This window comes from Benincasa hispida, unplaced genomic scaffold, assembly GCF_027475165.1.
Source record: "Benincasa hispida cultivar pf3 unplaced genomic scaffold, pf3_genome.v1.1 HicScf1050, whole genome shotgun sequence".
In the NCBI taxonomy this organism is placed as follows: Eukaryota; Viridiplantae; Streptophyta; class Magnoliopsida; order Cucurbitales; family Cucurbitaceae; genus Benincasa; species Benincasa hispida.
This window is the reverse complement of record NW_028325357.1, coordinates 1-26,362: the sequence shown is the minus strand read 5'-3', so window position 1 is coordinate 26,362 and position 26,362 is coordinate 1. Positions and strand designations below refer to the sequence as shown.

The 26,362-nt window shown below is 33.9% G+C and overlaps 1 protein-coding gene and 1 long non-coding RNA gene across 16 annotated transcripts; both read left to right on the top strand.

Moving 5' to 3' along the window:
* The first annotated feature begins 1,482 nt into the window (after window positions 1-1,482).
* On the top strand, window positions 1,483-6,677 carry LOC150031633 (uncharacterized). Of its 4 annotated transcripts, XR_016525696.1 has the most exons (6): window positions 1,483-1,759; window positions 2,820-2,885; window positions 3,244-3,300; window positions 4,465-4,571; window positions 6,176-6,344; window positions 6,466-6,677. It is a non-coding gene; the product is annotated as an uncharacterized LOC150031633 (long non-coding RNA). The 4 variants fall into 4 exon arrangements; XR_016525698.1 differs by lacking the exon at window positions 4,465-4,571; XR_016525697.1 differs by lacking the exon at window positions 6,176-6,344.
* Window positions 6,678-17,099: 10,422 nt separating this feature from the next.
* Window positions 17,100-26,112, top strand: LOC150031632 (pyrophosphate--fructose 6-phosphate 1-phosphotransferase subunit beta 1-like). Of its 12 annotated transcripts, XM_090308835.1 has the most exons (13): window positions 17,100-17,138; window positions 18,456-18,617; window positions 18,716-18,836; window positions 19,002-19,019; window positions 19,106-19,212; window positions 19,433-19,538; window positions 19,703-19,766; window positions 20,114-20,202; window positions 20,289-20,339; window positions 24,732-25,295; window positions 25,382-25,488; window positions 25,709-25,814; window positions 25,979-26,112. In XM_090308835.1, the coding sequence occupies exons 3-10, from the start codon at window positions 18,786-18,788 to the stop codon at window positions 24,813-24,815; spliced, it is 570 nt and encodes a 189-aa protein (XP_090164961.1). In that variant the 5' UTR covers window positions 17,100-17,138; window positions 18,456-18,617; window positions 18,716-18,785; the 3' UTR covers window positions 24,816-25,295; window positions 25,382-25,488; window positions 25,709-25,814; window positions 25,979-26,112. The 12 variants fall into 12 exon arrangements, with proteins under 12 accessions (XP_090164961.1, XP_090164965.1, XP_090164959.1 ...); XM_090308839.1 differs by lacking the exon at window positions 19,002-19,019; XM_090308833.1 differs by having other exon boundaries at window positions 18,716-19,019.
* Window positions 26,113-26,362: the final 250 nt, after the last annotated feature.

The following is a 26,362-nucleotide window of genomic DNA, read 5'->3' as shown; positions in this document are numbered from 1 at the left end:
AGGCTGATCATCTAAGAAGATCATCAACGACCATCCAAAAAGATCAATAATCCCAAAGGTTGACCATCCAAGAAGGTCAACCAGCTTAAAACTATAGTTTATTTTAAAAGCATCAAAAGATTATGTATTAGAGATTGTACTTGCTATACTCAAAATAATACAAATACAAAGTTCAACTCCACGAAATAAGTTTTTCTGGAAACCTTGGATGAACAAGATTAAGGGCAAAAAAGATAACAAAAGGCAACAAAATTATATATATTATTAGCTACTTGGCCGTTGGCTGTTTGTTTTCTTCTCTTTCACATATTTTTTTTCTAATTTGAACAATTAATGTGATTAACACCATTTGTGATTGAAGAGGTAGTAGGTTATATATATTAAGATGTGGTCATAATTTCTTTGAACACTAACCTACTTTTCCCGTTAATTATTCCACTATCTCATTCATCTTTCTCTTTAATCTTCATCCATTAGGCGTTTTCTCCGTTAGTTCATTTATATTTTTTAGATTATGTTATTTATATTTTCTTTTATATAGAAATGCTTTATTGTAAATTATTTTGTGTTATAGATTTATTAATATGGAAATGATATTGTTTTTTGAGTTGGTAAATGTGTGCTATTTACGTATAGTGTAGTATAAAATTGGGTAAATGAGAGTGGTAACTGAATTTCTAATTTGATATTATATTTTGCAGTAGAAGGCCAATTATAGAAGCAAATTAATAATTTCACTAACATTAAGTTGTATTGACCAGATCACTATCCTTTCATCCCGTTTTCTTGAATTAAAGACATATAGGAGCTTTGATGAACCTTCCAGTTGGATTTATGTGGTATGGTATGTTTTGTCTCCTCCTTATTACGTTTTACTATGATCCAATTCCTTTTCTCTGAGATAGCTATTCGTTCTCTGAAAGGTATCCCATTTATCAGATTACCATAGGACAAGTCTGCAAAGTCCCTTCAAGGTATACCATTTATCGAATTTCTGTGACAACTTCTTTCATAATTTAACTGTTTTTAGTGGTATCAATCTATAATTTATATCAACTTTCATTAAATAGAAATTTTTTATTTAGAAACTAGTTTTAAAATTATAAAAAGAAAATGAAAAATTCAAAACAGTGTCTCTTCTTCTTAAGCTTAGTTTGATATTGTTGTAGCTCTGACCGGATGTTTCAAACTCCAATTTGACAAAGTTATTATTTTCCTAACTTCAAAATATGAGTGCAATTTGAATTTTGACAGAGTTATTCGATAGTTAATTTATGCATCGATCAAATTTATTTTTGTACAAGGCTTGACTTGACTTTGTTGAAGTTAATGAATTTAAGGAGATTTTCCTCATTGCTCTTTTACAAAGGTAGTAAACAAATGGACTGAAATTAAACCGGTAAAACAGGACAACAAATATCCTTGCTTTTTAGGATAGCATTTTATACAAAATCCTATTAGAAAGTGGTAAAAAAAAATTCCACTTTACCCAAAACTCATTTTCCCTGTTATTGATTATGTTTTCTTTCGTCACTCTCTCACCATTTTCACACTATTCACCTTCTCTCTTCCAAATACCCAAAACCCATCGCAAGACGCAGACTTCCCTCTCATTCTTCACTTCCATTTCGTGCAAAACCCATCATGCAGACATAATCGTGCCCAGATCTTCTTCTTCTTCGCTTTCATTTCGAGTAGCAACTAACCCACAGAGTTCAATCCCCCAGATATGCTCCTTCGTGCGCCCCGACTCTCCAAGGTTCGTTTGAGCAAGTTCTTTTCCATTGTTTCTTTAACTTTTTAAATTTCTTGCTCATTCTTACCTTTCTCTTCTTGTTTCCTTTGATTTTTGTCAATCTGTTTGTATACACTTAAATCTGATTTCTTTGTTGAGGGTTTTACTACACCTTTTAGTGTTGTTGAGGGTTCCTAAAATACGAGGACAAAGAATTGACTCAAATTTCAATACATTAGTACACACAATGACTGCAAAATCAAATTAAGGAAACAGACATAGGAAGGGGCACACCATAAAACTATTTTCTAAATCCAAATGTATACAGCAATACATTTTGGTTAAAAATTACAAGCGTGATATCAAATACACTGATCGGTTAAAAGAAACTGAAAGAGGAAACAAACAAACGGAAGTAAGAAAAACAAAAACAGGGGGAAGGATTTCTTCCCCTTCTAATTTTTCTTTAATGCATATCCCCACTTTTATGATAGTTTAAAATATATATTAGATTCTCTTCAAACTACATTGCATGTTTAACAATATATTCTGCTACTTAGTCTGTGAGAGAAGCTAAAATAGACAAGTTAAGAACACATGGAAGTTTTTGTAGTGGTTATATTAAGCTGCTACTTAATTTGGTTTTGAAATCTGAGTCAAACATTGCACAACTTATTTTTAGTAATTTTATATTTACTCTTGTATTTTAGGAACCGTTGGTGGGGGAGACAAAATGATATCTTTATTGTAAGATAGTGATAATGAAGAATCCTTTGTGAGGATCTAAGATACTTGATTTTCTTTTCAGTTTACTTTTTGGTTTTGTGTGTTATTTTTAGTTTGCTTCAGTTTGGTGGGTTTATGTTGAGAAAATTTGGATGTGTTATATTTTGATCAAATTATCAATTTTGCACGATTGATTTAGTTAAAAATCAACTCAATCAACTCTATTCAACAAAAATCTATATTAGTTTGAGTGTTATTAACATAGTGAGACCCTAACCATTGTGTGTACTTTAATCGATATTTGTTTATGCTTGTTCTTATTGTTTGACTATAATTTGGCTCTCATGTCAATTTCAAGGGATGGTAGCTTAAAAAGCTAAGTGGTCTTCTTGCATACATCTAGTGGAGTTCAAAATTTCAGCAGGTATTTAGATTCATTTGTGACTGACCCAGTATTTTGGAATTGTAGTTATGGATTATTAATTTTCTTTTGAACATGATGTAACCATAGAATGTGAATGTGGATTATTTATACGTGCTTTTTAGTTTTCTTAAGAAAGTATAATCTAAATGTCGGCCTATTGTTTCTGCTGAATAGAATCCCAAATGTTGTTTTAGAAAGTATCATTGAAGTTCCAAGGTCCTTTTTGAACAATTCTAGGTGTTAAGTGCATGCATATCAAATCTATAATGGTTTGCAAATGATCCAATGTAATTAATACATTTGAACCAATATGTCTTTCCTCCTCTTTTCAACTCTCTATAATGTCTTTTTGATGTAGATTTCCAAGAACTCTAGCCTCATGGTTAGAACTTGCAAGGAAAGATTTTCAATAAAGGTTTATCTCATAATCTACTTCATCATCTTTTCTCTATCTCTCATTTCTTTTGGATGATTTGGCTTTTTTCTAGTTTATGCTTTTTCTATGGTTTCATTTTTGTTTCTTGAACTTGTTTCTTTGTGGGTTTTGTTTTTTGGAGGAAAAATTGGGGTTAGCAGTTACTTCGTTTGATTGCTAAATAATGAATGCTATATTAATTGTTTTTCCAAAAAGAAAAAAAGTATCTCTATTCATGGACAATGAAGGTGCTTGAAACTACATTTTCTACTTACCCTGTTATTTCCTTGATAAGAAACAAAATACGTGTTTTGGATTACAAATTTATTTTATAGTATTATATATCAATTACGAATCCTTTGGATGAATTTAATCATTAGTGATAAGTTTAAGTTGGTTGATTTTGGCCCAATCGTTTTTTAAAGATTAAATGTGTGACTTCTTTTCCAGCAAGTTTAAAGGCTCAATTGTAGTTTGGAAGTTTGGCCAATTTTTCTCTGTCAAATACAAAGAAGTCGAGAAATGGGGAATAGATTTCATTACTTTATGCCTTTAGTGAAGTTGATTGCAACATAAAGTTTGTTGCTTTACATTGACAATCACATCAATTTGTTCAAACTCCAAATCTTTACAAAATTTTATCAAAATTCAAAAGAATTTTACCATTCACATACCTATCAAGTCTTTATTCTCACCCATTGTTGGTTCCTCAAATCAATGCTCTATTTACTTTTATGTTTGAAACTTCCGCTTCTGAGTTTCCAGCTCCCAAGCTTCCAGTGCTACAATGGAATTAAGAAATCAGATCAAAACATTGTAAATATGAAACAAAATCGCAGACCAAAGTAGCAGTAAAAGGTAGGAAATACTTCAAAGCAAATGCTAAGTATGCTTTGCTGGTATTGGCAAAAGAAATAGGCGGGGAATATTCCATTAATGTGGAAGCAAGAAATGTCAATCCGAAGGCAAGAAATGAGTTTAAATTTGTTTGAAGGAGATTCTCATAATTTAAACTTGTTGCATTTCGTTACTGATTTTCTTATTTAAAAGTTTGACATTCTTTTTTGCTTTTTATGCACAAACTCGAGTTTTCTTTCATTTTCTTATTGAGCATTATATAAACTAATTAGAAAACTAAACTTCACGTGCAACTTATACCAATAGTGTTTCAAGAAGAGTGTTTGATAAAGACGGTATTCTTTTGGACGGGTAAGACTATGTTCTTGTTTCAATCGAGGTGTTTGGAATTGGAACTGAAAGATTGCCAAGAGGTAATTTCTACAACTGTTTTGTTCCTTTTGAGCAATGTCTTTCATTGATGAGTTGTTAGCAAAATCATGATATACAATTCATTACATATTAAGCATATCATAGCTTTAGTTTAGTGAACATTATGTTCTTACAGCTATGGTATAGATTTTATTAGAGAAATGATATATATATCCATTTAGTTCCAAATGTGTGAAATGATGATCAGTTTCTGCTACTTTTCTTCTAGTTTGTCTAAATAATGGTAATTTCATACTCTTCTTTTGCTAATCAAATGCATTTATAGGACCAATTTAATTGTTTTAGTTGCCGCTCAAATAGGTACAGAAAGGTCTAACCCTTCTCTCTGAATTCACACAAAAAGTCTCATTTACCATGTCTTTCACTCTTTCTCCATTCTTCTTCTTAAAGAAGTTTTTCCCAACCTTTTTCTTTAGTTTTTTTTCATGTCATTTGCTTGGGTGTTGTGTATGTATTTCCCTATTCCCTATACGTTCAAAATGGATGGAAATTTGTACATTGAGGCCATGTATTTGAACTAAATGAATTAGAGTTGTTTCAAAGTCATTTTGTTAGTTTAATTTCATTAGGAATGATTGAGGTTGCTCTTTCATCCAAATTTATGGATACATATTTCATTTTATCAATGTGGCTAGTATTTTAATTTGCACTTGTTTGATGCTTTTGAATGGATTTTCTGTTTTGTAATGTGCTCTCTTTTCCTATATCTCTTGAAATAGGTGAATCTCTTTTAAGGCTTTTAGACTTTCTAGCTAGTTCATTGGTGAAAGGAAGGTGCCTGATTTTATCTCATTGTAAAAGGAATAATAAATAGAAAGTACATATGTGAATAAAGGTCAAATGTTAGTATTCTCTAAGGATTATGTGTGTTGTCATGATAGAAAATCCAACCGCTATAAAAGGAAAGAATTTGGTGGATTAATTGGAGCTTGACAACAATCTTTGACTGTTGAAGACTTGTAAAATTGGTGAAAGCTGGTTATATGACAGATAATTGAAACATTCTAAATATTCTTCAATTCTCAAATTTGTAACTTTTGAGTTAAGGTTCAAAGAGAATATCAAAGCGATTTTAGGTACGTTTCCTTCTTTTTCTTTTACATATTTTCAAAATCTCCTTTATTCAAAGCAACCTCTCTAATTTTTTAATTAGAAATTTAATTGCATGTTGCTTGGCTTAATTCTAGAAATGATGAGGGTTTGCCTCCTAGATCAAAACTTCTAAAGAACACTTGGCAAATTTCAGAAATGGAAAGAACCCATTCAATGACAATTTTGCATTTGTAAAATTGGTTATGGAAGTATAAATAAAAATCCAATTATGGTTTGTCTTATACTCTTAATTATATTATTTTAGGAGTATCAGTTTGTGGCTCAGTTGGTTTCTTGCTGACATTTTGGTTATTCTCGCTGATTTTTCATTTATTATTTTTTTCTATTTCTTGCTTGTTGGCATTTGAGTAGTGATTTAGTTCAAGTAGGAGTTTCTAAATGTTGTGAATTTGTGTTGGTTATAACCTCCCCTTCCCCCCAATGGCTCATTGGCTTCTCGGCGTTTGAATGATTTCATGCCTTTTTTTTTTAGGAGCGTGTTGAACCCAATCATGTGGGAACGTCTTGTTCAAGTAGTATAATTGATGATTTCATGCATTTCATACATTTTTTTTCCTTATGGAGGCCTACATCTGACATTATTATTGTTGACGATGTTATGGGCACTACTGTTGCATCGTCAATGGATAAAGTCAAACTATGTAAGAAAATTTGGCTACTACTTTGTGAATTAAGTGTTTACTTAGTTCATTAGCTAATCTATCGTTATAATAGATAGATCATGATGATTTATGAAAGCTATTTTGTTTCATTTTTTATAAGGTGATTGATATGACGACAAACATCGGAGCTTCATATTTTTTGTGTGAGAATTTTGGTATCGCTATAATCTAAACATTTGTTTTGTTTGTATCAATTTTTTGGGATTATATATGTAGTCATTTTATTTGGATTAAGAATTTACAACTTGTTCTATTAGGTAAGAATTTTGTTGGAACATACTTTTCATGACTATATCAAACATTTTGGATGAATATAGTGTTTTATTTCTTTTGTATGCTATAAATTTGAAGATTTTGGTCATCATTAAGATTGTAGATTTGTATGAAATGTGAACTACATCTTTATTCGTCTAGACAATAATATGGGCAAGCGACTTCTATAAATATATGTTTATAATTAATTCTACAATAATATTTGCGAACCAAATTGTAAAATCTAAAAAAATATTATTAACAAGTGCTATTAAAGATAAATTATAGTATTGTTTTTACTACTATAAAATTGCTATAGAAAGTTTATTAACGTTAAAATTCATGCTTGAAGATGGGGTATTTATAGCTTTTTTCCATTACGATGAAAAAATGACAATAAAAATAAGGGACTTTCAATAGCGTGCCTAAAATTGCTATAGAATGTCTTTTATAACTTTTTTTTATTACTATGACAACTTTTGATGGTACTTTTCCAATACAATGAAATGTTTCCATAACATTGAATTAAAGCTATCATATGCAACTTTCTATAGTGATATTAATAGCTATACAAAAACGCTATGGAAAGTCGAGGACTTTTAATAACATCGGCTACGAAAAAGTTTATAAAATGTTATGAACACTCTTTTATAGCATTTTTACAATGCTATTGAAACATTTTGATTGCGTTTTTTATGGCGTTAGAAAAGCGTTATCAAAACGTTTCAATAACCTTTCTTTTTAGCATTGGACAAATGCTATTGAAACGTTTTGATAGCGTTTTTCTAACGCTATAAAAACGCTACTAAAACGTTTCAATAGCGTTATTTTTTACGTTATGAAATGTTTTTATAACATCATATATGTGCTATCAAAATAAACTTTTTATAGCGTTGAAAAAACGCTATGAAAAGTCATGGACTTTCAACAAGAAAATTCATTTTCAGTGACAAAATTTCAGTAATTTTTGTTGCTAAAAGCTAAGTTATAGCAACACGTTAGAAATATGTTGAAAAATATCATTTTTAGCAACGAAATATATACTAGCGTCTCTAAAACAATTTGTAACGTATTGACCAGTGCTACTAAATTTTAAAAATTTTTACCAACAAATTTACCTTGTCGCTGAAAGTAACAAAATATTTCTGAAAAAATTAAGTAAATTTTTACACCCATCCAAAAATCTCTCTCGATTTGCCCTTTTATTTTGTTTTCCCTCCCATCTTTCCCCATTTCAATGTTCCCAAACCATTTCCCATTTGGCATCTATCTTTCTATTTCCCAAAATTTATTGCATCATCGTGTCGATTCACTCTTTTGGCGTCTGTCTCTCTTCTCAGTGATTCTTCCCTCCTGCGTTCTTCTAGTCTTGGCATCCCCCACAGTCTCGGTGGTTTCTCTTTTTGATATCTCTCAAAATCATCAATCAGTGAGCTTTTTTTTCTCTCCATATATGTTTTTCTCCTTCCTCATTCACTATCTTTGCCCTTTCAATTTGTCAAAAATGCTCTTAAGAATATCAAAAGTCAGTTCTTATGGATGAAGGTGAGGTTGGGTAAGTGAAGTTGCTTTACTTGTATCAAACCAAAAACAAAATCCCCCAAAATATAACACCCACGGAGTTTTCATGTAAATATTTATTATTGATGTTGGATTTGTATGGACGAATTCGAATTCACGATTTACATTTTGGCTAAATTAATTTTGATTTATTTATTTTGAGTTAATTGGGATTTAATTAGGCTTTTGGTTAAATTGAATTGTTTTAGTAAGATAATTCGATTTGTTATTGAGGATGGAAGATTTAAATTCACTCAAAGGATGATTTTGGAAAGGATTTGAAATATTGATTTTGAATTTATTTGGATGAAATTTAAGAAGAGATTTTGGATTTAATAAAAGAATTTGAAATTTGGAATTTAAAAGGGAAAAGGAAAGGGGTTTTAATTATTATATATATTTACATACATATAAATAAAGGGAAAAAAGGAAAGAAATTAAAATTTTCCTTTTCCCCTAGGTGCATGCAAGAGCTCCCTTTTGTTTTTCACGCTGGAAGGAACCCTTGCCGCCGTTAAAAGGGAACCCTCGTCGCCGCGTCAACCATCCGAGTCTCTTCTGTTGCCATGTTGAAGTCTATTCGCATTCTCTTATCTATTGCCACATATTATGATTATGAGATATGGAAAATGATGTCAATACTACATTTTTCTGAATGACAATCTTGATGAGGGTACATGAATTGACCAAAGAAGCTCATAAAAGGTTAAAAGTAAATAATTTGCAAGCTTAAACGATCCATTTATGGATTGAAACAGACATCTAGATCTTGAAATATAAGATTTAACACTGCAGTCAAATCTCGTGATTTTGATCAAAACGTTAGTAAACCTTGTGTTTACAAGAAAATCATCAAATGTATTGTTTCTTTTCTTATTTTGTATGTAGATCATATACTACTCATTGGGAAATGATGTAGGCTTCCTTACTAAAATTAAGAATTGAACCTCTGCTCAATTTCAAATGAGTGATTTTGGGGAAACACGATTTATTCTTGGCATTCAAATTATTAGAAATTGCAAGAACAAATATTAGTCGTCTTAAGCATCTTATATTGACAAAATACTTGTCAGATATTTGATGCAAAATTTCAATAAGGGCAATCTACTTTTTAGGTATGGAATTACATTGTCCAAGTGTCCTAAGACACTTCAAGAGGTTGAGGAGATAAGACAGATTCCTTACGCATCAGATGTGGGCAGTCTTACGTATGCCATGTTATGTGCTATGCAGTTGAGATTGTTAGTAGATATGCGATTAAGACAATCCTCAAGTATCTAAGGAAAATGAGGGGCTATATGCTTGTGTACAGAGCTAAGGATTCGATCCTTACTAGATACACTGATTTTGACTTTTAGACCAATAAGAATTCTAAGAAATCCACATCAGGATCGGTGTTCACTTTTAATTGAGGAGCTATAGTGTGACAGGGCATCAAATAAGGGTGCATTGCGGACTCTACACAAAAGCAGAGTATGTAGTTGCTTGTGAAGTTGCTAAGGAAGTTGTATGGCTAAGGAAGTTCTTGATTGATTTGGAAGTTGTTCCAAATATGTTTTTGTCCATCGCCATTTATTGTGATAACAGTAGTGTTGTGGTAGATTTAAGAGAACCTCAAAGCCATAAGAGAGGCAAGCACATAGAGAGGAGGTATCACTTGATGCAAAAGATTATGCAACAAAGAGATGTGATCATCATGAAGATAGCTTCGGAGCAAAATATTGATGAACCATTTACAAAGGCTATCACGGCTAAAGTTTTGAGGGTCATCTAGAGAGTTTAGGTTTACGAGATATGCATCACCGATTAATTTTTCGTTCTTTGACAAGGAAATAATTGTGGAAGACATGCTGAAAAGAATAACAAACAATTAATCGTATCAGCTATATTTGTCTTAGCCCATCACACAAAATACAAGCATCTAATCAATTCAGCAAAAAAAAAAAAAAAAAACAAGCAATCAAAGAATCCTAATTAAGTTATTGATTTAGTTTTTTTGGCAACAATACTTCAAAGGTTTAGAGCAACGACCACTGAAGGGTGATCAACTACCCCTCTTTTTAATTGAGGCGATCTCAACTAATTACTAATATTAGAATAAACCTTATTCCTATAGTTCTTAGCTATTTTTTTTCGACCAAGGATTCATCAACTAGCTTAATTCAACCCGTAAGTGTGACCTTACCATTTTTGGATCCCAAAGGTACGCTTCAACAGGCTACCGTAAGGAAAGGCAACTGTTGAAGATTAACCTAAGAAACTCTATCAATTACTGGAGTTTGCGTTGTTCCAAATCCTATGATTAGACCCTTCGAATGGGTGATTGCTCTAAGATGACACGCAGACAGATCATAGGAATCTCACGGTGCAACCTAATTGAGACCATAGGATACGTTGACACACGTCCTTCTCCCATCTACTATGAATAGTTTCCCAATTCACCTTTGTATTGACCCATGCAAACACTTTCTGAAGGGAGACTGCATCCAGGGCAACACGAAACCGAGCATGGATCTCATGGACGTGAGGGCTAAAAATTGATACATCCCGTATATCATTTTTTCCCACTAAAGTTTTCTACCGTTTTGGGTTTTATTATACTTAGTTAAATTTTGGCTAATAAATCTATCTAAGTCTATGCCTATTATAACTCTTATAATAAGGTATTTACTTTGATGTTCTATGTGAATTAAACTATTTAATTAATCTAGTGATATTGCTTGCTAACGTGACTAAAGTTAATTCAACTCAAGCTTCGAGTCAGTATCCAAGTAGGAGGTGTTTCGTAAATCATCATCTTAAATACCCCCAACCTAGACATAACTTCACCATTAGAGTTTCCTTCTAACTTAAAGTCTTGTTTGTCCTACTCAGTCATATTTTAAATCTATTAAAAAAACACTTAATTACAATCTTATTAGAATCAATGTATAAGTTCTAAATTGATTTTAAACATTTTATTAAAAAAAAAAATCCAATTCCCTAAGATCCTAAGTTTGCATGTAACTCTCTATTATATGTTGACGGTTACTAAATATTAATTTTATAACTATACAAAAAAATTATTAGCCCTATATTCATGCTTTCTATGGTTTAATTAATTATCTATCACATTCTAACTAATAAGAAAATCATATTACAAGCATTCATGACATCAATATAACAATTATATTAAACTATGAATGTGTCATGCTCAATGCAAATTGATTTTCAACTTTATTAATATAACACTTATATTAAACAATTCATGAAAATCAACAAAGCATATATAAAACATTAATAGATCTAACCATTTATATTTACCTAAGTAATGTCATGCATCATGCTTTTCCAATTCCATATATTTGACATTTCAAAATGTATTTATAACCCTTATAATATATTAAAATGCATGAACATGCTTAACCTATGGTGAGATTTATCTAAATGACATCCATAAAGTATTTAAATAGCAAATGAATTGCTAATTTGGCTCCTAGGATATAAAGCAATAAATTATAATTTTTGTAAACTTTATCCTAAAATAGTTTCTTCCGCTTTAGAACCGACCTAGACCAACCTAAACCGACTCCAATTGCTTCAAATCGGACCCCAAAACAATGAAGCAATCCACTCCAATACAAAACCAGATCAAACCACCTTGAACCAGCCGAACCAAATTGGAGTACCCTAAACCGCGCACAACGCAAACCCTTGCGTAACACAGTTGTAGCGTTGCAATGCTGCAACATCAGAAAGTGATTCTAGTCAGATCGTCGAATGTTCTTCCTTTTTTTTTTTTTTTTGTCAAAATTGGTCTCGATCTTCATTGTTAACAACCCTAATTCTAAACATGGGCTTACAGAAGACTCGAATTATATGATAAAATGCCAAAAAACGCAGGGTCCTATACAAATTAATCAAATTAAACATGTAATATAAGACCAAACTTTACCATAAACATTCATTCGCAAACCACATAATGCAATTCAACCAACCAAACCAATGCAAATTTTGAAATTTCTAAATTAATTATACGAGTTGGTTTTTATACCAGTTGTAGGGTTAAAAGTCCTAACGTAATGAAATAATCAAGATCTAAATCGTAACCAATTGAGAAATTGAAATACTAATACACTAGGAAAAATACATATCACAAAGAATTAAAAAAAAAAAAAAAAAAAACCTCAACCTACTATACAAATTTTAGGTTAAGCATACATTACAAATTAGTTTTCGTGCTTTTTATTATAAACTTATTATATTATTAAAATTAAAATTAAAATATTCCACACACATATATAATTAAAATGTTTTAGCTTTTTTTTTTCTTTTAAAACTTATGTATAAAAAACACTTTTAAGATTTTAAAAACTTGTATTTATTTTTAGAAATTGACTAAGAATTTAACTAATGTACTCAAGAAAGATACAAATCATTATAAGAAATGAGGAGAAAATAAGTTTAGTTTTAAAAAACTAAAAACAAAAAAATGAAATGATTATCAAACGGGACCCGTTAATATGAAACTTAAGGTGAAATAATGGTTTTGGCATGCAGGTTGGACCAAGGATTTGCATGGGGAAAGACTCGGCATATCTACAAATGTTGCCATTTTGTGCAGATTTTACAAATTCAGTTTGGTGAGTGGGCATCGAGTCAACTACAGAATGATGACTATTCTCTCCATGGCCAATGGTTTGGAAGTTACCGTAGCTCTACACTCTTAAAATCACTCTATTTAATTGCAGTTTCATGAACAATCAACCAAAAATATGTAATAAATCTCACTACAAATTTCAACATCGTGATTCCATTTCATGTTCCCATTTGTCATTTTTTAAGAAACAAACAGAGAGAAAACTAGAATAATGTGAAAATGTTGAATGATATTATTTCCTGTACATAGGCTCATATATAAAGCAATTGTACATATAAGGAAACGAACAAAATTGCAACCATATTCTGTGATTAAAGAGGGAAATTTTCAAGCAGTTAGTGCTAGAATCTTGGATGAATTATACAACAAACCTAACATCCCTCCTCAAGCGAGTGAGTGAGATGACCACTTGGAGTTTGCCACGAAGTTCTGCAAATTTTGCTTCAGAGAATGGTTTGGTCAAACGGTTAGTAATTTGGTCACTGAGGATACATACCGAACATCAAGTTGACGTACTAGAACTTTACCACAAATAAAATGAATATTTAATTGGCAGACGAGGAAAAGGGCACTCATGTTATCATACCAGAGGATGGATGTGTGAGAAGGACGAAGGTCAACTTTTGTGAGTAAGGATTCAAGCCAACAAATCTGTGTTGTAACTCGAGCTAAAGCTCTATATTTGTACTCTGTACTCGAACGAGCCACAACATATTGTTTTCTCGAGATCCATGTTGTGTATGTGTAAGATATTGGAGTGTACCTATCGAACTTTTATACTCGGTGGGATTAGGAAGAAGATCTCTATCATAAACTAATGAAAATTTTCCATCAACAACAGGTTTGGGGCTGGTTTAAGGTGCTGGAAATTCAATTTATGCAATAAATCAATGATGTATTTACTCTGGCTAAGGATAATAAACCTTCTGCAGTTCGGTATACGTCAAAGCCAAGGAAGAAACTAAAGTTACCAATATCGTTTAACGTAAATAAGCAATTCAATTCACCAATAAATCTGGTAATAAAATGAGAATAATTTCTTATTACAACAATATCATCAACATAGATCAGTAAGAAAATAATAGTGGTTTCAAACTTGAAGGAAAAAAACGAGGTATCATCTTAGAGTTGCAAAAATTCCAGCCAAGTAAGATATTAATTTTGAGGTAGTCATACCAAGCTCGTGGGATTTGCTTGAGTCTATATAGAGAACGATTCAATTGACAAAGGTAGGATACTACTCACCTACAAATCCCTTAGGTTAGGCCTGAAGAGAATCGAATTCCAGTAAAATCGATCGATCATCATGCCATTAATTTTGATTAAGAATTTCAAACAAGATTATTTTATCTACCCCAACTCCAATGATTATAAGCAGAAAATTAGAAAATATATGTGAAGTTTTTAAGTTGACATATCAATTGAGCGTTGAAATTTCAAGAAAATATGTGTGTAGTCAAATGTTTGACTAAAATGTTGAGTAAACAAAAATAACCAACCAACTATTATACTTTTTTAAGTTACAAAAAGCTACACTAGATACCCTCGACTTGATAACTTAACTCTATAGCCCAAACATAAATTTACTAACTAAACTGAACTCCAAAATTTGTAACAATCCAAACAATCTGACTACATCGATTAGACCATCGAAGAATTCCAGCACTATTTTGGTTGGAAAATGTTCTCTCCTCTCTCCTCTCTCCTCTCTCCCTTTCCCTCCCTCCGGCAGCCTATTCCGACCTAACTCCCCGTCCTCTCCCCATCTCTGACCAAGCTTTTCCTCTTCCCACCAACCTCAACCCTCATCTACGATCCTCGGCTCATCTATCTCTCATGGCCCATCCATCGACCTTCCCCTCCAAGCCTAACTTAGCCGTCGAAGTTATCAGCTGTAAAATTAAGGACAGCCACTTTTGTGCCCTCATCCAAGCTGGTTCAGTAATCGTAGAAGATGTGGAAGCTAAAAAGCAAATTTCCTTGTCAAAATCGCAGCTACTTTGGTTTGTGGAGAACATCTGGACCCTTTCGATACTTCCAACATCTAGCTTCTTTGTCAAAAGCGAGCAAGATGCTTCTGGTGTAACCAAGATTTCTAACATCCGAATCTTTTCAAACTGGTTTTTATGATGTGTAGTGTGGCCTGCAGTTGGAGGACGATTCTTCATTCACGTTCCATCAGGAACTCTTAATTCAGGTTGATATTCCTTCCTTATCTTGTTAAATGATGCTTTGTCCCTCTTTGAAGTTGAACAGGTGACAAAAAACCCTCGCACAGTCCTAATCTCTTATGCAGACATAGTAAGGGGAAGAATGGTTAAGCCTGTTTTTCCAGAAAAACAGAGTCTCCTGCCCCCTCAGAACACCAAAAAACAGAGCAAATCTAATTTTTGGGTTCTAACACAAAATTCTCAATCTTCATAAATGGAAGACCTCGTGGCAGAATTCAAGCTTCAAGAGGAATAAGGCAAGGTGACCCTCTTTCTCCTTTCGTATTTCTACTAGTCAGTGAAGTCCTGGATGCATTACTTTCCCAGTTTCGAGAAAAAGGCAAGTTTGAAGGTTTTATTGTTGGCAAAGATAGAATTCATGTTTCTTTGTTACAATTTGCGGAGGATACTCTAATTTTCTGCCAAGATGACAAAGAAAAACTCAGCAACCTAAAGAAAATACTTGAATTATTTGAGTGGTGTTCGGGGTTGAAGGTTAATTGGGAAAAATTAGCTTTATGTGGCATCAATATGGACCATTTCAAGTTACAATCAGAAGCAGCCCTCCTAAATTGCAAGGCTATCTACCTCCCATTTATGTACCTTGGCCTTCCTTTAGGGGGGATATCCTAAGCAATTGGCTTTTTGGCAACCAGTGATCGACAAAGTCCAAAGCAAGCTGGACAAATGGAAGAGATACAACCTCTCAAGAGGTGGTCGTGCCACCTTATGTAGGTCAGTTCTTTCTCATATACCAACTTACTATATGTCACTTTTTCAGATGCCCGAAAAAGTGATTCAAACTCTTACTATATGTGATTCGAACTCACTTTGCATAAACATTTATTCGTCCAGCTCTTACTATCTCTGTTTCAGACTTCCATCAATAACGCCATTTGTCTTGATGAGATCATCAATCTTGCGTAACACAGTACTCAGCACCGCTCCATCGTTTAGTTCCTACATCTATCGCTTAGCTCCAACAACCCGTCGTGTAGCTCAATCGTTTAGTCAACGATCTCGCGCATAGCCTATCGCTTAGTTACTGCGCACATCGTTTACCTCCATCGTTTAGTGCTGACGCCTTATCGTCCAACGTATCCACTAATCGCTTAGCGTCATCGCCCAGTGCCCAGCATCCATCGCTTAGTATTTCGCCTATCGTCTAGCGCTATCGTCCAACTTCTACGCTTATTGTCTAGCGCTTACACTGATGTGTAGTATTTTACCTATCGTATAGCCCGATAGTCTAGCACGTGACTTCTTATTGTTTGACGCAGTGCGCATCTTCACGATCGTCTAGCGCATCGCTTAGCTCTGCGCATTGCTATACGATCGCCTACCTCATTGTTTAGCTCCCTTCATTGCTACACATTCATCCAGCGCCCGCCTACACAATCGCCTACCTCATCATGTAGCGCCACTCACTTACTAGACGATCGTCTACCTCATCGTGTAGCACTGCTCATTTGCTACACGATTGTCTGCCCAGTGCCTTGCGTTCAACCTCTCGCTTTCTCTGCTCTTGCTCACGCGTTCTCAACGCATCAGCGACTTTCATGCAATGCGTTCAACTTCACAATTTCACACATGATTGTCAGGACTTAGTTTTATTTTATGCGTTTTATACCAAACGCCTGTTTAGTAACACCTTGCACATAGTTGAATTTCCATTAGTTGAATTCCAAACTTTTTGAAGAACATTTATTCAACACTTAGAGTTCTTCCTTTTTAGCATAGAGTGTCATACCTAGTCAGTTTCTTCTAGTCATTAGCTTAAACAGACAAATAGGAATGCAGGTTTCATATCTACAATGAGAAATACATTTAATTAGAGCTGAATGAATATATGTGTATCAACCAGGTACCTTCATGATTCTGTTGCTCTTCTTTATTCATACATTTCCATACTGAAGTATTGAACCCATTGTGGTTATCTCTTTTCTCTTTGGATATGGAAGGATATTTTTTGGACAGAGTAGGCTTGTTACTCTTGGTATGTATGATCCCAAAGAAGTTTAGCTCAAGACAAGGAGGGGCATGCTTTTGCACTGTCAGTCAATTCAAATCTTAGGATTTTTATGTCACCTGGAAGCTGGTATATTCATATTGGTAAGTGGAAATTTTTTCAACCTTCCTACTTAAAATATATTGGGAAAATGGCTAGGGTAGTCTCTCTGTTTGTGTTTTTTTTCTCTAATATTTATAATCTTGTTAAATTACAATTTTAGTCCTTGAACTTTCAGATTTTTGTCAAATTTTGTGTCCAATAGGTTTATGATATTTTTAACTTTTCTTAAATCATATTGATTTATTAGATATGAATTTAGGATTCTAAAATTTCAATTTTTATGTTTAGATGCATGTATTTAAAACTAAAAATATGTTGAATAGATCAAAGACGTAATAGATTCATTTTTTAAAGTTTAAGGGACTTATTAGACACAATTGAAAGCTCAGTGTAGGGATGAACACTAAAACTAACATAATAGATGCATTTTTTTTAAGGTTTTTACTAAAAGTTCGGTTCAGTTTAAAATCATAAGGAAACTAATTTTTTCGGCTTAATTTGGTTTTTTATTTCAAAACCGAATTGAACCAAACCGTGTATACATATATACATATTTATCGATTTATTTATATATATTATACATTATATTTATTATATTATGTATAAAAACCAAAAATCGTTTGATAAGTTATTTGGTTTTTAGTGGGAATAAGGATTATGAGAATTAGGAAGACAATCCTATTCTTGTGAAGTAGTGATGGACGCTTATTAGAGAATAAAATAATGAGTTCTTTTGGTTATTCATGTTTCAAATTAGCCATTTTAGTCTTTGAATTTTAAGAAATAGATTTAAAAGGTCTCTCTACAAGTTCTCCTTTTTGCATGGACTTTTCCTAGCCCACGGAATTTAAATAGAAATTTTACTAGATGACTTATGTGGCAAGATGACTTGGAAGGGAAAATTTAATTTTAATATTTCCCACCTCTCTCTTCTTTCTCCCCCTCTTTATCTCCTCTTATTCTCGATCCTCCCTTTTCATTGTCAAGCTTTACACAAAATTAACTTGCAAAAAGTCATGGTAGGATGTTCTCAAAGCTCTCTTTCTGCCAACTGATACCCTACAACTTCTAACAAAAGCAACCAACTCTACATGCCCTAGCCTTCATAACTTGGTTTTTTTTTTTTTATTATTATTATTTTTTTTTTTTTGTATTCTGTTTGGTAACTGAGTTGATTGATTTCTTAAAGGAAGAGTAGTGACATGCATTGAGTTTTGTTTGTTCTTTTTCTGTGTTTTTTTTTATGATTGTAAATCTCGCTTTTGTTTGGAACTTGAGTTTTACTGAATGCGTTTGAGGCCAGTTGCTACTTCTTAAGGTTTTAGAGTGTTTGATTTGTGTGTTGTATGTGCGTGCAGATGAGATCACGAAGCTGTTTCCTGATCTTTTCGGCCAACTGTCAGCAATGTTGGTGCCAAGTGATTCCAGTTCGGTGCAGGTGAATAAGAAATTGAAGATCGGAGTTGTCTAGTTTGGTGGCCAAGCACTGGGAGGGCATAATGTGAATTTTGGTCTATTTGGTAGGGTCTCATTGTGTCCACATTTATAAATCAAGAATAAATGTTTGCTTTTCTGTTCAAGTTGTGGCTATCTAGCAGCTTCTACGATCTCTGTGAAGATTACCTACAGGTTCATGCAAAAGGAAGCACGTTGTATGGTATCAAGGGTGGTCCTACAGGGATCATGAAATGCAAATATGTGAACTGACTGCACAATTTATCCATCCATATTGCAATCAGGTTAATTTTCTTGAAGGGATTTCTTGCTTTCACTTGTTAGAATTGTTAGTGTGAATATGTGCAGTCTTGATGCGATGTGATTGCCATTTGAATGCAATTCTTGATGTAAATGCATTTTTCTTTTATCGGGGTTGTTTTGATATGATATGCAATGGGAGGGATAAGATTGAAACTCCAGATAAGGTGAAACTCTTTCTTCCCAGAATTTTCATTTTGAGACGTCTTAGTTGTAGTCAAGGCATTAATTGACAGTTCGGTTCTATTTTCAGTTTAAGCAAGCTGGAGAAACTACTCAAAAGCTTGATCTGGATGGCCTTGTTGTAATTGGTGGAGATGATTCTAACACAAATGCTTGTCTCTTCGCTGAAAACTTTAGGTATTTTTCAGAACTATGAAATTTGTCTATTGCCTCCCTCCTATTTGCTCTCTCTTTCTCACTCTCATTGTCATATATGGATAAGCTATTGTATGTTATTTTTATTGTAGAAATATAAGGTTGAGTAATTAATTACTCTAGTGTACCATTTTTTTTTTTTTTTTGTGTGTGCAAGACCCTGTTATTTATATTCCCCTTCTTTCTGTTGTTTTCAAATTAGGAGTAAGAATTTGAATACTCGAGCGATTGGTTGCCCAAAACCTATTGATGGTGATCTCAAATGCAAAGAGGTCCCCACAAGTTTTGGATTTGATTCTGCTTGCAAGGTACTCATTTCTCTTCATAACTACTTTAGAATTCATATTTCGTTTGGACTCAACTTTGGTGACTGTTGCAAAGTTGAAGTAGTTTCTTCAAGAATTCAAGGAAAAAATGGAATGTCGCATTCATGAGATGAGACTCTTAATAGGCTCTGCTGATGTTTATGCAGATATATTCAGAAATGAATGGTAATGTGATGGTTGATGGTCGATCTACAGGAAAATATTACCACTGTAAGTATTTTGCTTAATGAAATTAAAACTAAAAATAGTTCTGATCTGCTGAATGTTCATAATAACTGAATTATTGACATTACAAGTATTTCAAGTTCAGATATGTCTACTTTTTTAAAATATATATTTATAAATAAATAAATAATATCAATAATAAAGCCCATCTTGTTGCTTCATCTGTAAAAAACAGAGCACTTCTCTCTGCTCAATTTTATTAACCTTCTCTATTTAATCTACCTAATGTGAGATTGTACTTTTTCATTGTTGTGATGTTGATACCTTTTTGTTTCTCACCCAAATTTCAAGTTTATTATCATATGGCATTAACAGTGTACATATATCCACAGTTGGACGGCTTATGGGTCGTGCTGTTTCTTACATTACATTGGAGTGTGCTTTGCAAACTCATCCAAATATTACTATTATTGGAGAAAAGGTAGCTGCTTTATTTAAACTACTTAAGATAGACACATTTGTCAAGGAGGACATTTATCTCCACATGCTTTATAATGTGTTTTGCAGGTTGCGGCTAAGAAGCTTACCTTGAAAAACGTTACAGACTACATTGTCGATGTAATTAGTAAACGTTCTGAACTTGGTTATTAATTATGGTGTTGTAGTTATTCCCGAGGGTCTGATTGACTTCATTCCGGAGGTATTTGTCTTGTTATTGTAACTAATTGTGTTTATTTCTTTTTGTTGTATGCTCACTATCCACTAAACCCAAGATTCTCGGGATCAATATGTCATTCTTGAACTGATATCATTTATAACCCGCTTTCTACAGGTGCAACAGCTTATTTCGAAACTCAATGAAATTCTTGCCCATGATATTATAGATGAGGATAGGTTATGGAAAAAGAAATATTATAGATGAGGATAGGTTAGTACACCCAACATATTGAAGTTGTAACAATCCAAACAATCTGACAACATCGATTAGACCATCGGAGAATTCCAGCACTACTTTGGTTGGAAAATGCTCTCTCCTCTCTCCTCTCTCCTCTTTCCTCTCTCCTCTCTCGCTTTCCCTCCCTCCGGCACCCTATTCCGACATAACTCCCCGTCCTCTCCCCATCTCCGACCAAGCTTTTCCTCTTCCCACCAACCTCAACCTTCATTTGCGATCCTCGGCTCATCTATCTCTCATGGCCCATCCATCGACCTTCCCCTCCAAGCCTAACTTAGCCGTCCAAGTTATCAGTTGTAAAATTAAGGACAGCCACTTCTGTGCCCTCATCCAAGCTGGTTCAGTAATCGTAGAAGATGTGGAAGCCAAAAAGCAAATTTCCTTGTCAAAATCGCAGCTACTTTGGTTTGTGGAGAACATCTCGACCCTTTCGAAACTTCCAACATCTAGCTTCTTTGTCAAAAGCGAGCAAGATGCTTCTGGTGTAACCAAGATTTCTAACATCCGAATCTATTCAAACTGGTTTTTATGATGTGTAGTGTGGCCTGCAGTTGGAGGACGATTCTTCATTCACGTTCCATCAGGAACTCTTAATTCAGGTTGATATTCCTTCCTTACCTTGTTAAATGATGCTTTGTCCCTCTTTGAAGTTGAACAGGTGACAAAAAATCCTCGCTCAGTCCCAATCTCCTATGCAGACATAGTAAGGGGAAGAATGGTTAAGCCTGAATTTCCAGAAAACAGAGTCTCCTGCCCCATCAGAACACCAAAAAATAGAGCAAATCTAATTTTTAGGTTCTAACACAAAATTCTCAATCTTCATAAATGGAAGACCTCGTGGCAGAATTCAAGCTTCAAGAGGAATAAGGCAAGGTGACCCTCTTTCTCCTTTCGTATTTCTACTAGTCAGTGAAGTCCTGGATGCATTACTTTCCCAGTTTCGAGAAAAAGGCAAGTTTGAAGGTTTTATTGTTGGCAAAGATAGAATTCATGTTTCTTTGTTACAATTTGCGGATGATACTCTAATTTTCTGCCAAGATGACAAAGAAAAACTCAGCAACCTAAAGAAAATACTTGAATTATTTGAGTGGTGTTCGGGGTTGAAGGTTAATTGGGAAAAATCAGCTTTATGTGGCATCAATATAGACCATTTCAAGTTACAATCAGAAGCAGCCCTCCTAAATTGCAAGGCTATCTACCTCCCATTTATGTACCTTGGCCTTCCTTTAGGAGGGATATCCTAAGCAATTGGCTTTTTGGCAACCAGTGATCGACAAAGTCCAAAGCAAACTGGACAAATGGAAGAGATACAACCTCTCAAGAGGTGGTCGTGCCACCCTATGTGGGTCAGTTCTTTCTCATATACCAACTTACTATATGTCACTTTTTCAGATGCCCGAAAAAGTGATTCAAACTCTTACTATATGTGATTTGAACTCACTTTGCATGAACATTTATTCGTCCAGCTCTTACTATCTCTGTTTCAGATTTCCATCAATAACGCCATTTGTCTTGATGAGCTCATCAATCTTGCGTAACACAGTCCTCACCACCGCTCCATCGTTTAGTTCCTACATCTATCGCTTAGCTCCAACAACCCGTCGCGTAGCTCAATCGTTTAGTCAACGATCTCGCGCATAGCCTATCGCTTAGCTACTGTGCACATCGTTTACCTCCATCGTTTAGTGCTGACGCCTTATCGTCCAACGTATCCCCTAATCGCTTAGCGTCATCGCCCAGCGCCCAGCGTCCATCGCTTAGTATTTCGCCTATCGTCTAGCGCTATCGTCCAACTTCTACGCTTATTGTCTAGCGCTTACACTGATGTGTAGTATTTTACCTATTGTATAGCCCGATAGTCTAGCACGTGACTTCTTATTGTTTGACGCAGTGCGCATCTTCACGATCGTCTAGTGCAGCGCTTAGCTCTGCGCATTGCTATACGATCGCCTACGTCATTGTTTAGCTCCCTTCATTGCTACACAATCATCCAGCGCCCGCCTACACAATCGCCTACCTCATCATGTAGCGCCACTCACTTACTAGACGATCGTCTACTTCATCGTGTAGCACTGCTCATTTGCTACACGATTGTCTGCTCAGTGCCTTGCGTTCAACCTCTCGCTTTCTCTGCTCTTGCTCACGCGTTCTCAACGCATCGGCGACTTTCATGCAATGCGTTCAACTTCACAATTTCACACATGATTGTCAGGACTTAGTTTTATTTTATGCGTTTTATACCAAACGCCTGGTTTAGTGTTAAGCTTGCACATAGTTAAATTTCCATTAGTTGAATTCCAAACTTTTTGAAGAACATTTATTCAACACTTAGAGTTCTTCCTTTTTAGCATAGGGTTTCATACCTAGTCAGGTTCTTGTAGTCATTAGCTTAAACAGGCAAATAGGAATGCAGGTTTCATATCTACAATGAGAAATACATTTAATTAGAACTGAATGAATATATGTGTATCAACCAGGTACCTTCATGATTCTGTTGCTCTTCTTTATTCATACATTTCCATACTGAAGTATTGAACCCATTGTGGTTATCTCTTTTCTCTTTGAATATGGAAGGATATTGTTTGGACAGAGTAGGCTTGTTACTCTTGGTATGTATGATCCCAAAGAAGTTTAGCTCAAGACAAGGAGGGGCATGCTTTTGCACTGTCAGTCAGTTCAAATCTTGGGATTTTTATGTCACCTGGAAGCTGGTATATTCATATTGGTAAGTGGAAATTTTTTCAACCTTCCTGCTTAAAATATATTGGGAAAATGGCTAGGGTAGTCTCTCTGTTTGTGTTTTTTTTCTCTAATATTTATAATCTTGTTAAATTACAATTTTAGTACTTGAATTTTTAGATTTTTGTCAAAATTTTGTGTCCAATAGGTTTATGATATTTTTAACTTTTCTTAAATCATATTGATTTATTAGATATGAATTTAGGTTTCTAAAATTTCAATTTTTATGTTTAGATGCATGTATTTAAAAATAAAAATACGTTGAATAGATCAAAGACGTAATAGATTCATTTTTTAAAGTTTAAGGGACTTATTAGACACAATTGAAAGCTCAATGTAGGGATGAACACTAAAACTAACATAATAGATGCATTTTTTTTAAGGTTTTCACTAAAAGTTCAGTTCAGTTAAAATCATAAGGAAACTAATTTTTTCGGCTTAATTTTGTTTTTGATTTCAAAACCAAATTGAACAAACCGTGTATGTATATATATACATATTTATCGATTTATTTATATATATTATACATTATATTTATTATATTATGTATAAAAACCAAAAATCGTTTGATAAGTTATTTGGTTTTTAGTGGGAATAAGGATTATGAGGATTGGGAAGGACAAATCCTATCGCTTGTGAAGTGTAGTGATCGGACGCTTATTAGAGGAATTAAACATATTTATGCCGTTCTTTTGGTTATTCCAGTTCATCTTAGCCATTTTAGTCTTTTGGGAATTGTTAAGAAAATAGATTTAAAAGGTGCCTCTCTCTACAAGTTCTCCTTATTGCATGGACTTTTCCTAGCCCACGGAATTTAAATAGAAATTTTTACTAGATGACTTTGTGGAAGTTGCCTTGGAGGGAAAAATTTAATGTTTAATATTTCCACTCAGTACTTCTTTTCTCCCCTCTTTATCTTTCCTCTTATTCCTCGATCCTGCCCTTTGTAATTTGACAAGGCTTTCTACAAAAATTAATTGCAAAAGTCATTGGGGGTTGTTAGGGATGTTCTCAATCGCGTTCTCTTTTGCAACTGATACCCTACATCTTACTAACAAAAGCAACCAATTACATGCTAGCCTTCCTAAACTTGGTATTTTTTTTTTTTGTATTCTGTTTGGTAACTGAGTTGATTGATTTCTTAAAGGAAGAGTAGTGACATGCATTGAGTTTTGTTTGTTCTTTTTCTGTGTTTTTTTTTATGATTGTAAATCTCGCTTTTGTTTGGAACTTGAGTTTTACTGAATGCGTTTGAGGCCAGTTGCTACTTCTTAAGGTTTTAGAGTGTTTGATTTGTGTGTTGTATGTGCGTGCAGATGAGATCACGAAGCTGTTTCCTGATCTTTTCGGCCAACTGTCAGCAATGTTGGTGCCAAGTGATTCCAGTTCGGTGCAGGTGAATAAGAAATTGAAGATCGGAGTTGTCTAGTTTGGTGGCCAAGCACTGGGAGGGCATAATGTGAATTTTGGTCTATTTGGTAGGGTCTCATTGTGTCCACATTTATAAATCAAGAATAAATGTTTGCTTTTTTGTTCAAGTTGTGGCTATCTAGCAGCTTCTACGATCTCTGTGAAGATTACCTACAGGTTCATGCAAAAGGAAGCACGTTGTATGGTATCAAGGGTGGTCCTACAGGGATCATGAAATGCAAATATGTGAACTGACTGCACAATTTATCCATCCATATTGCAATCAGGTTAATTTTCTTGAAGGGATTTCTTGCTTTCACTTGTTAGAATTGTTAGTGTGAATATGTGCAGTCTTGATGCGATGTGATTGCCATTTGAATGCAATTCTTGATGTAAATGCATTTTTCTTTTATCGGGGTTGTTTTGATATGATATGCAATGGGAGGGATAAGATTGAAACTCCAGATAAGGTGAAACTCTTTCTTCCCAGAATTTTCATTTTGAGACGTCTTAGTTGTAGTCAAGGCATTAATTGACAGTTCGGTTCTATTTTCAGTTTAAGCAATCTGGAGAAACTACTCAAAAGCTTGATCTGGATGGCCTTGTTGTAATTGGTGGAGATGATTCTAACACAAATGCTTGTCTCTTCGCTGAAAACTTTAGGTATTTTTCAGAACTATGAAATTTGTCTATTGCCTCCCTCCTTTTTGCTCTCTCTTTCTCACTCTCATTGTCATATATGGATAAGCTATTGTATGTTATTTTTATTGTAGAAATATAAGGTCGAGTAATTAATTACTCTAGTGTACCATTTTTTTTTTTTTTTTGTGTGTGCAAGACCCTGTTATTTATATTCCCCTTCTTTCTGTTGTTTTCAAATTAGGAGTAAGAATTTGAATACTCGAGCGATTGGTTGCCCAAAACCTATCGATGGTGATCTCAAATGCAAAGAGGTCCCCACAAGTTTTGGATTTGATTCTGCTTGCGAGGTACTCATTTCTCTTCATAACTACTTTAGAATTCATATTTCGTTTGGACTCAACTTTGGTGACTGTTGCAAAGTTGAAGTAGTTTCTTCAAGAATTCAAGGAAAAAATGGAATGTCGCATTCATGAGATGAGACTCTTAATAGGCTCTGTTGATGTTTATGCAGATATATTCAGAAATGAATGGTAATGATATGGTTGATGGTCGATCTACAGGAAAATATTACCACTGTAAGTATTTTGCTTAATGAAATTAAAACTAAAAATAGTTCTGATCTGCTGAATGTTCATAATAACTGGATTATTGACATTACAAGTATTTCAAGTTCAGATATGTCTACTTTTTTAAAATATATATTTATAAATAAATAAATAATATCAATAATAAAGCCCATCTTGTTGCTTCATCTGTAAAAAACAGAGCACTTCTCTCTGCTCAATTTTATTAACCTTCTCTATTTAATCTACCTAATGTGAGATTGTACTTTTTCATTGTTGTGATGTTGATACCTTTTTGTTTCTCACTCAAATTTCAAGTTTATTATCATATG

Coding starts and splice junctions, on each gene's coding strand:
- LOC150031632 (XM_090308833.1), top strand. CDS start 18,906: ATGCGATGTGATTGCCATTTGAATGCAATTCTTGATGTAAATGCATTT. Junction 19,213..19,432: donor CTCTTCGCTGAAAACTTTAG/GTATTTTTCAGA, acceptor TTTTCAAATTAG/GAGTAAGAATTTGAATACTC. Junction 20,203..20,288: donor TTACTATTATTGGAGAAAAG/GTAGCTGCTTTA, acceptor TGTGTTTTGCAG/GTTGCGGCTAAGAAGCTTAC.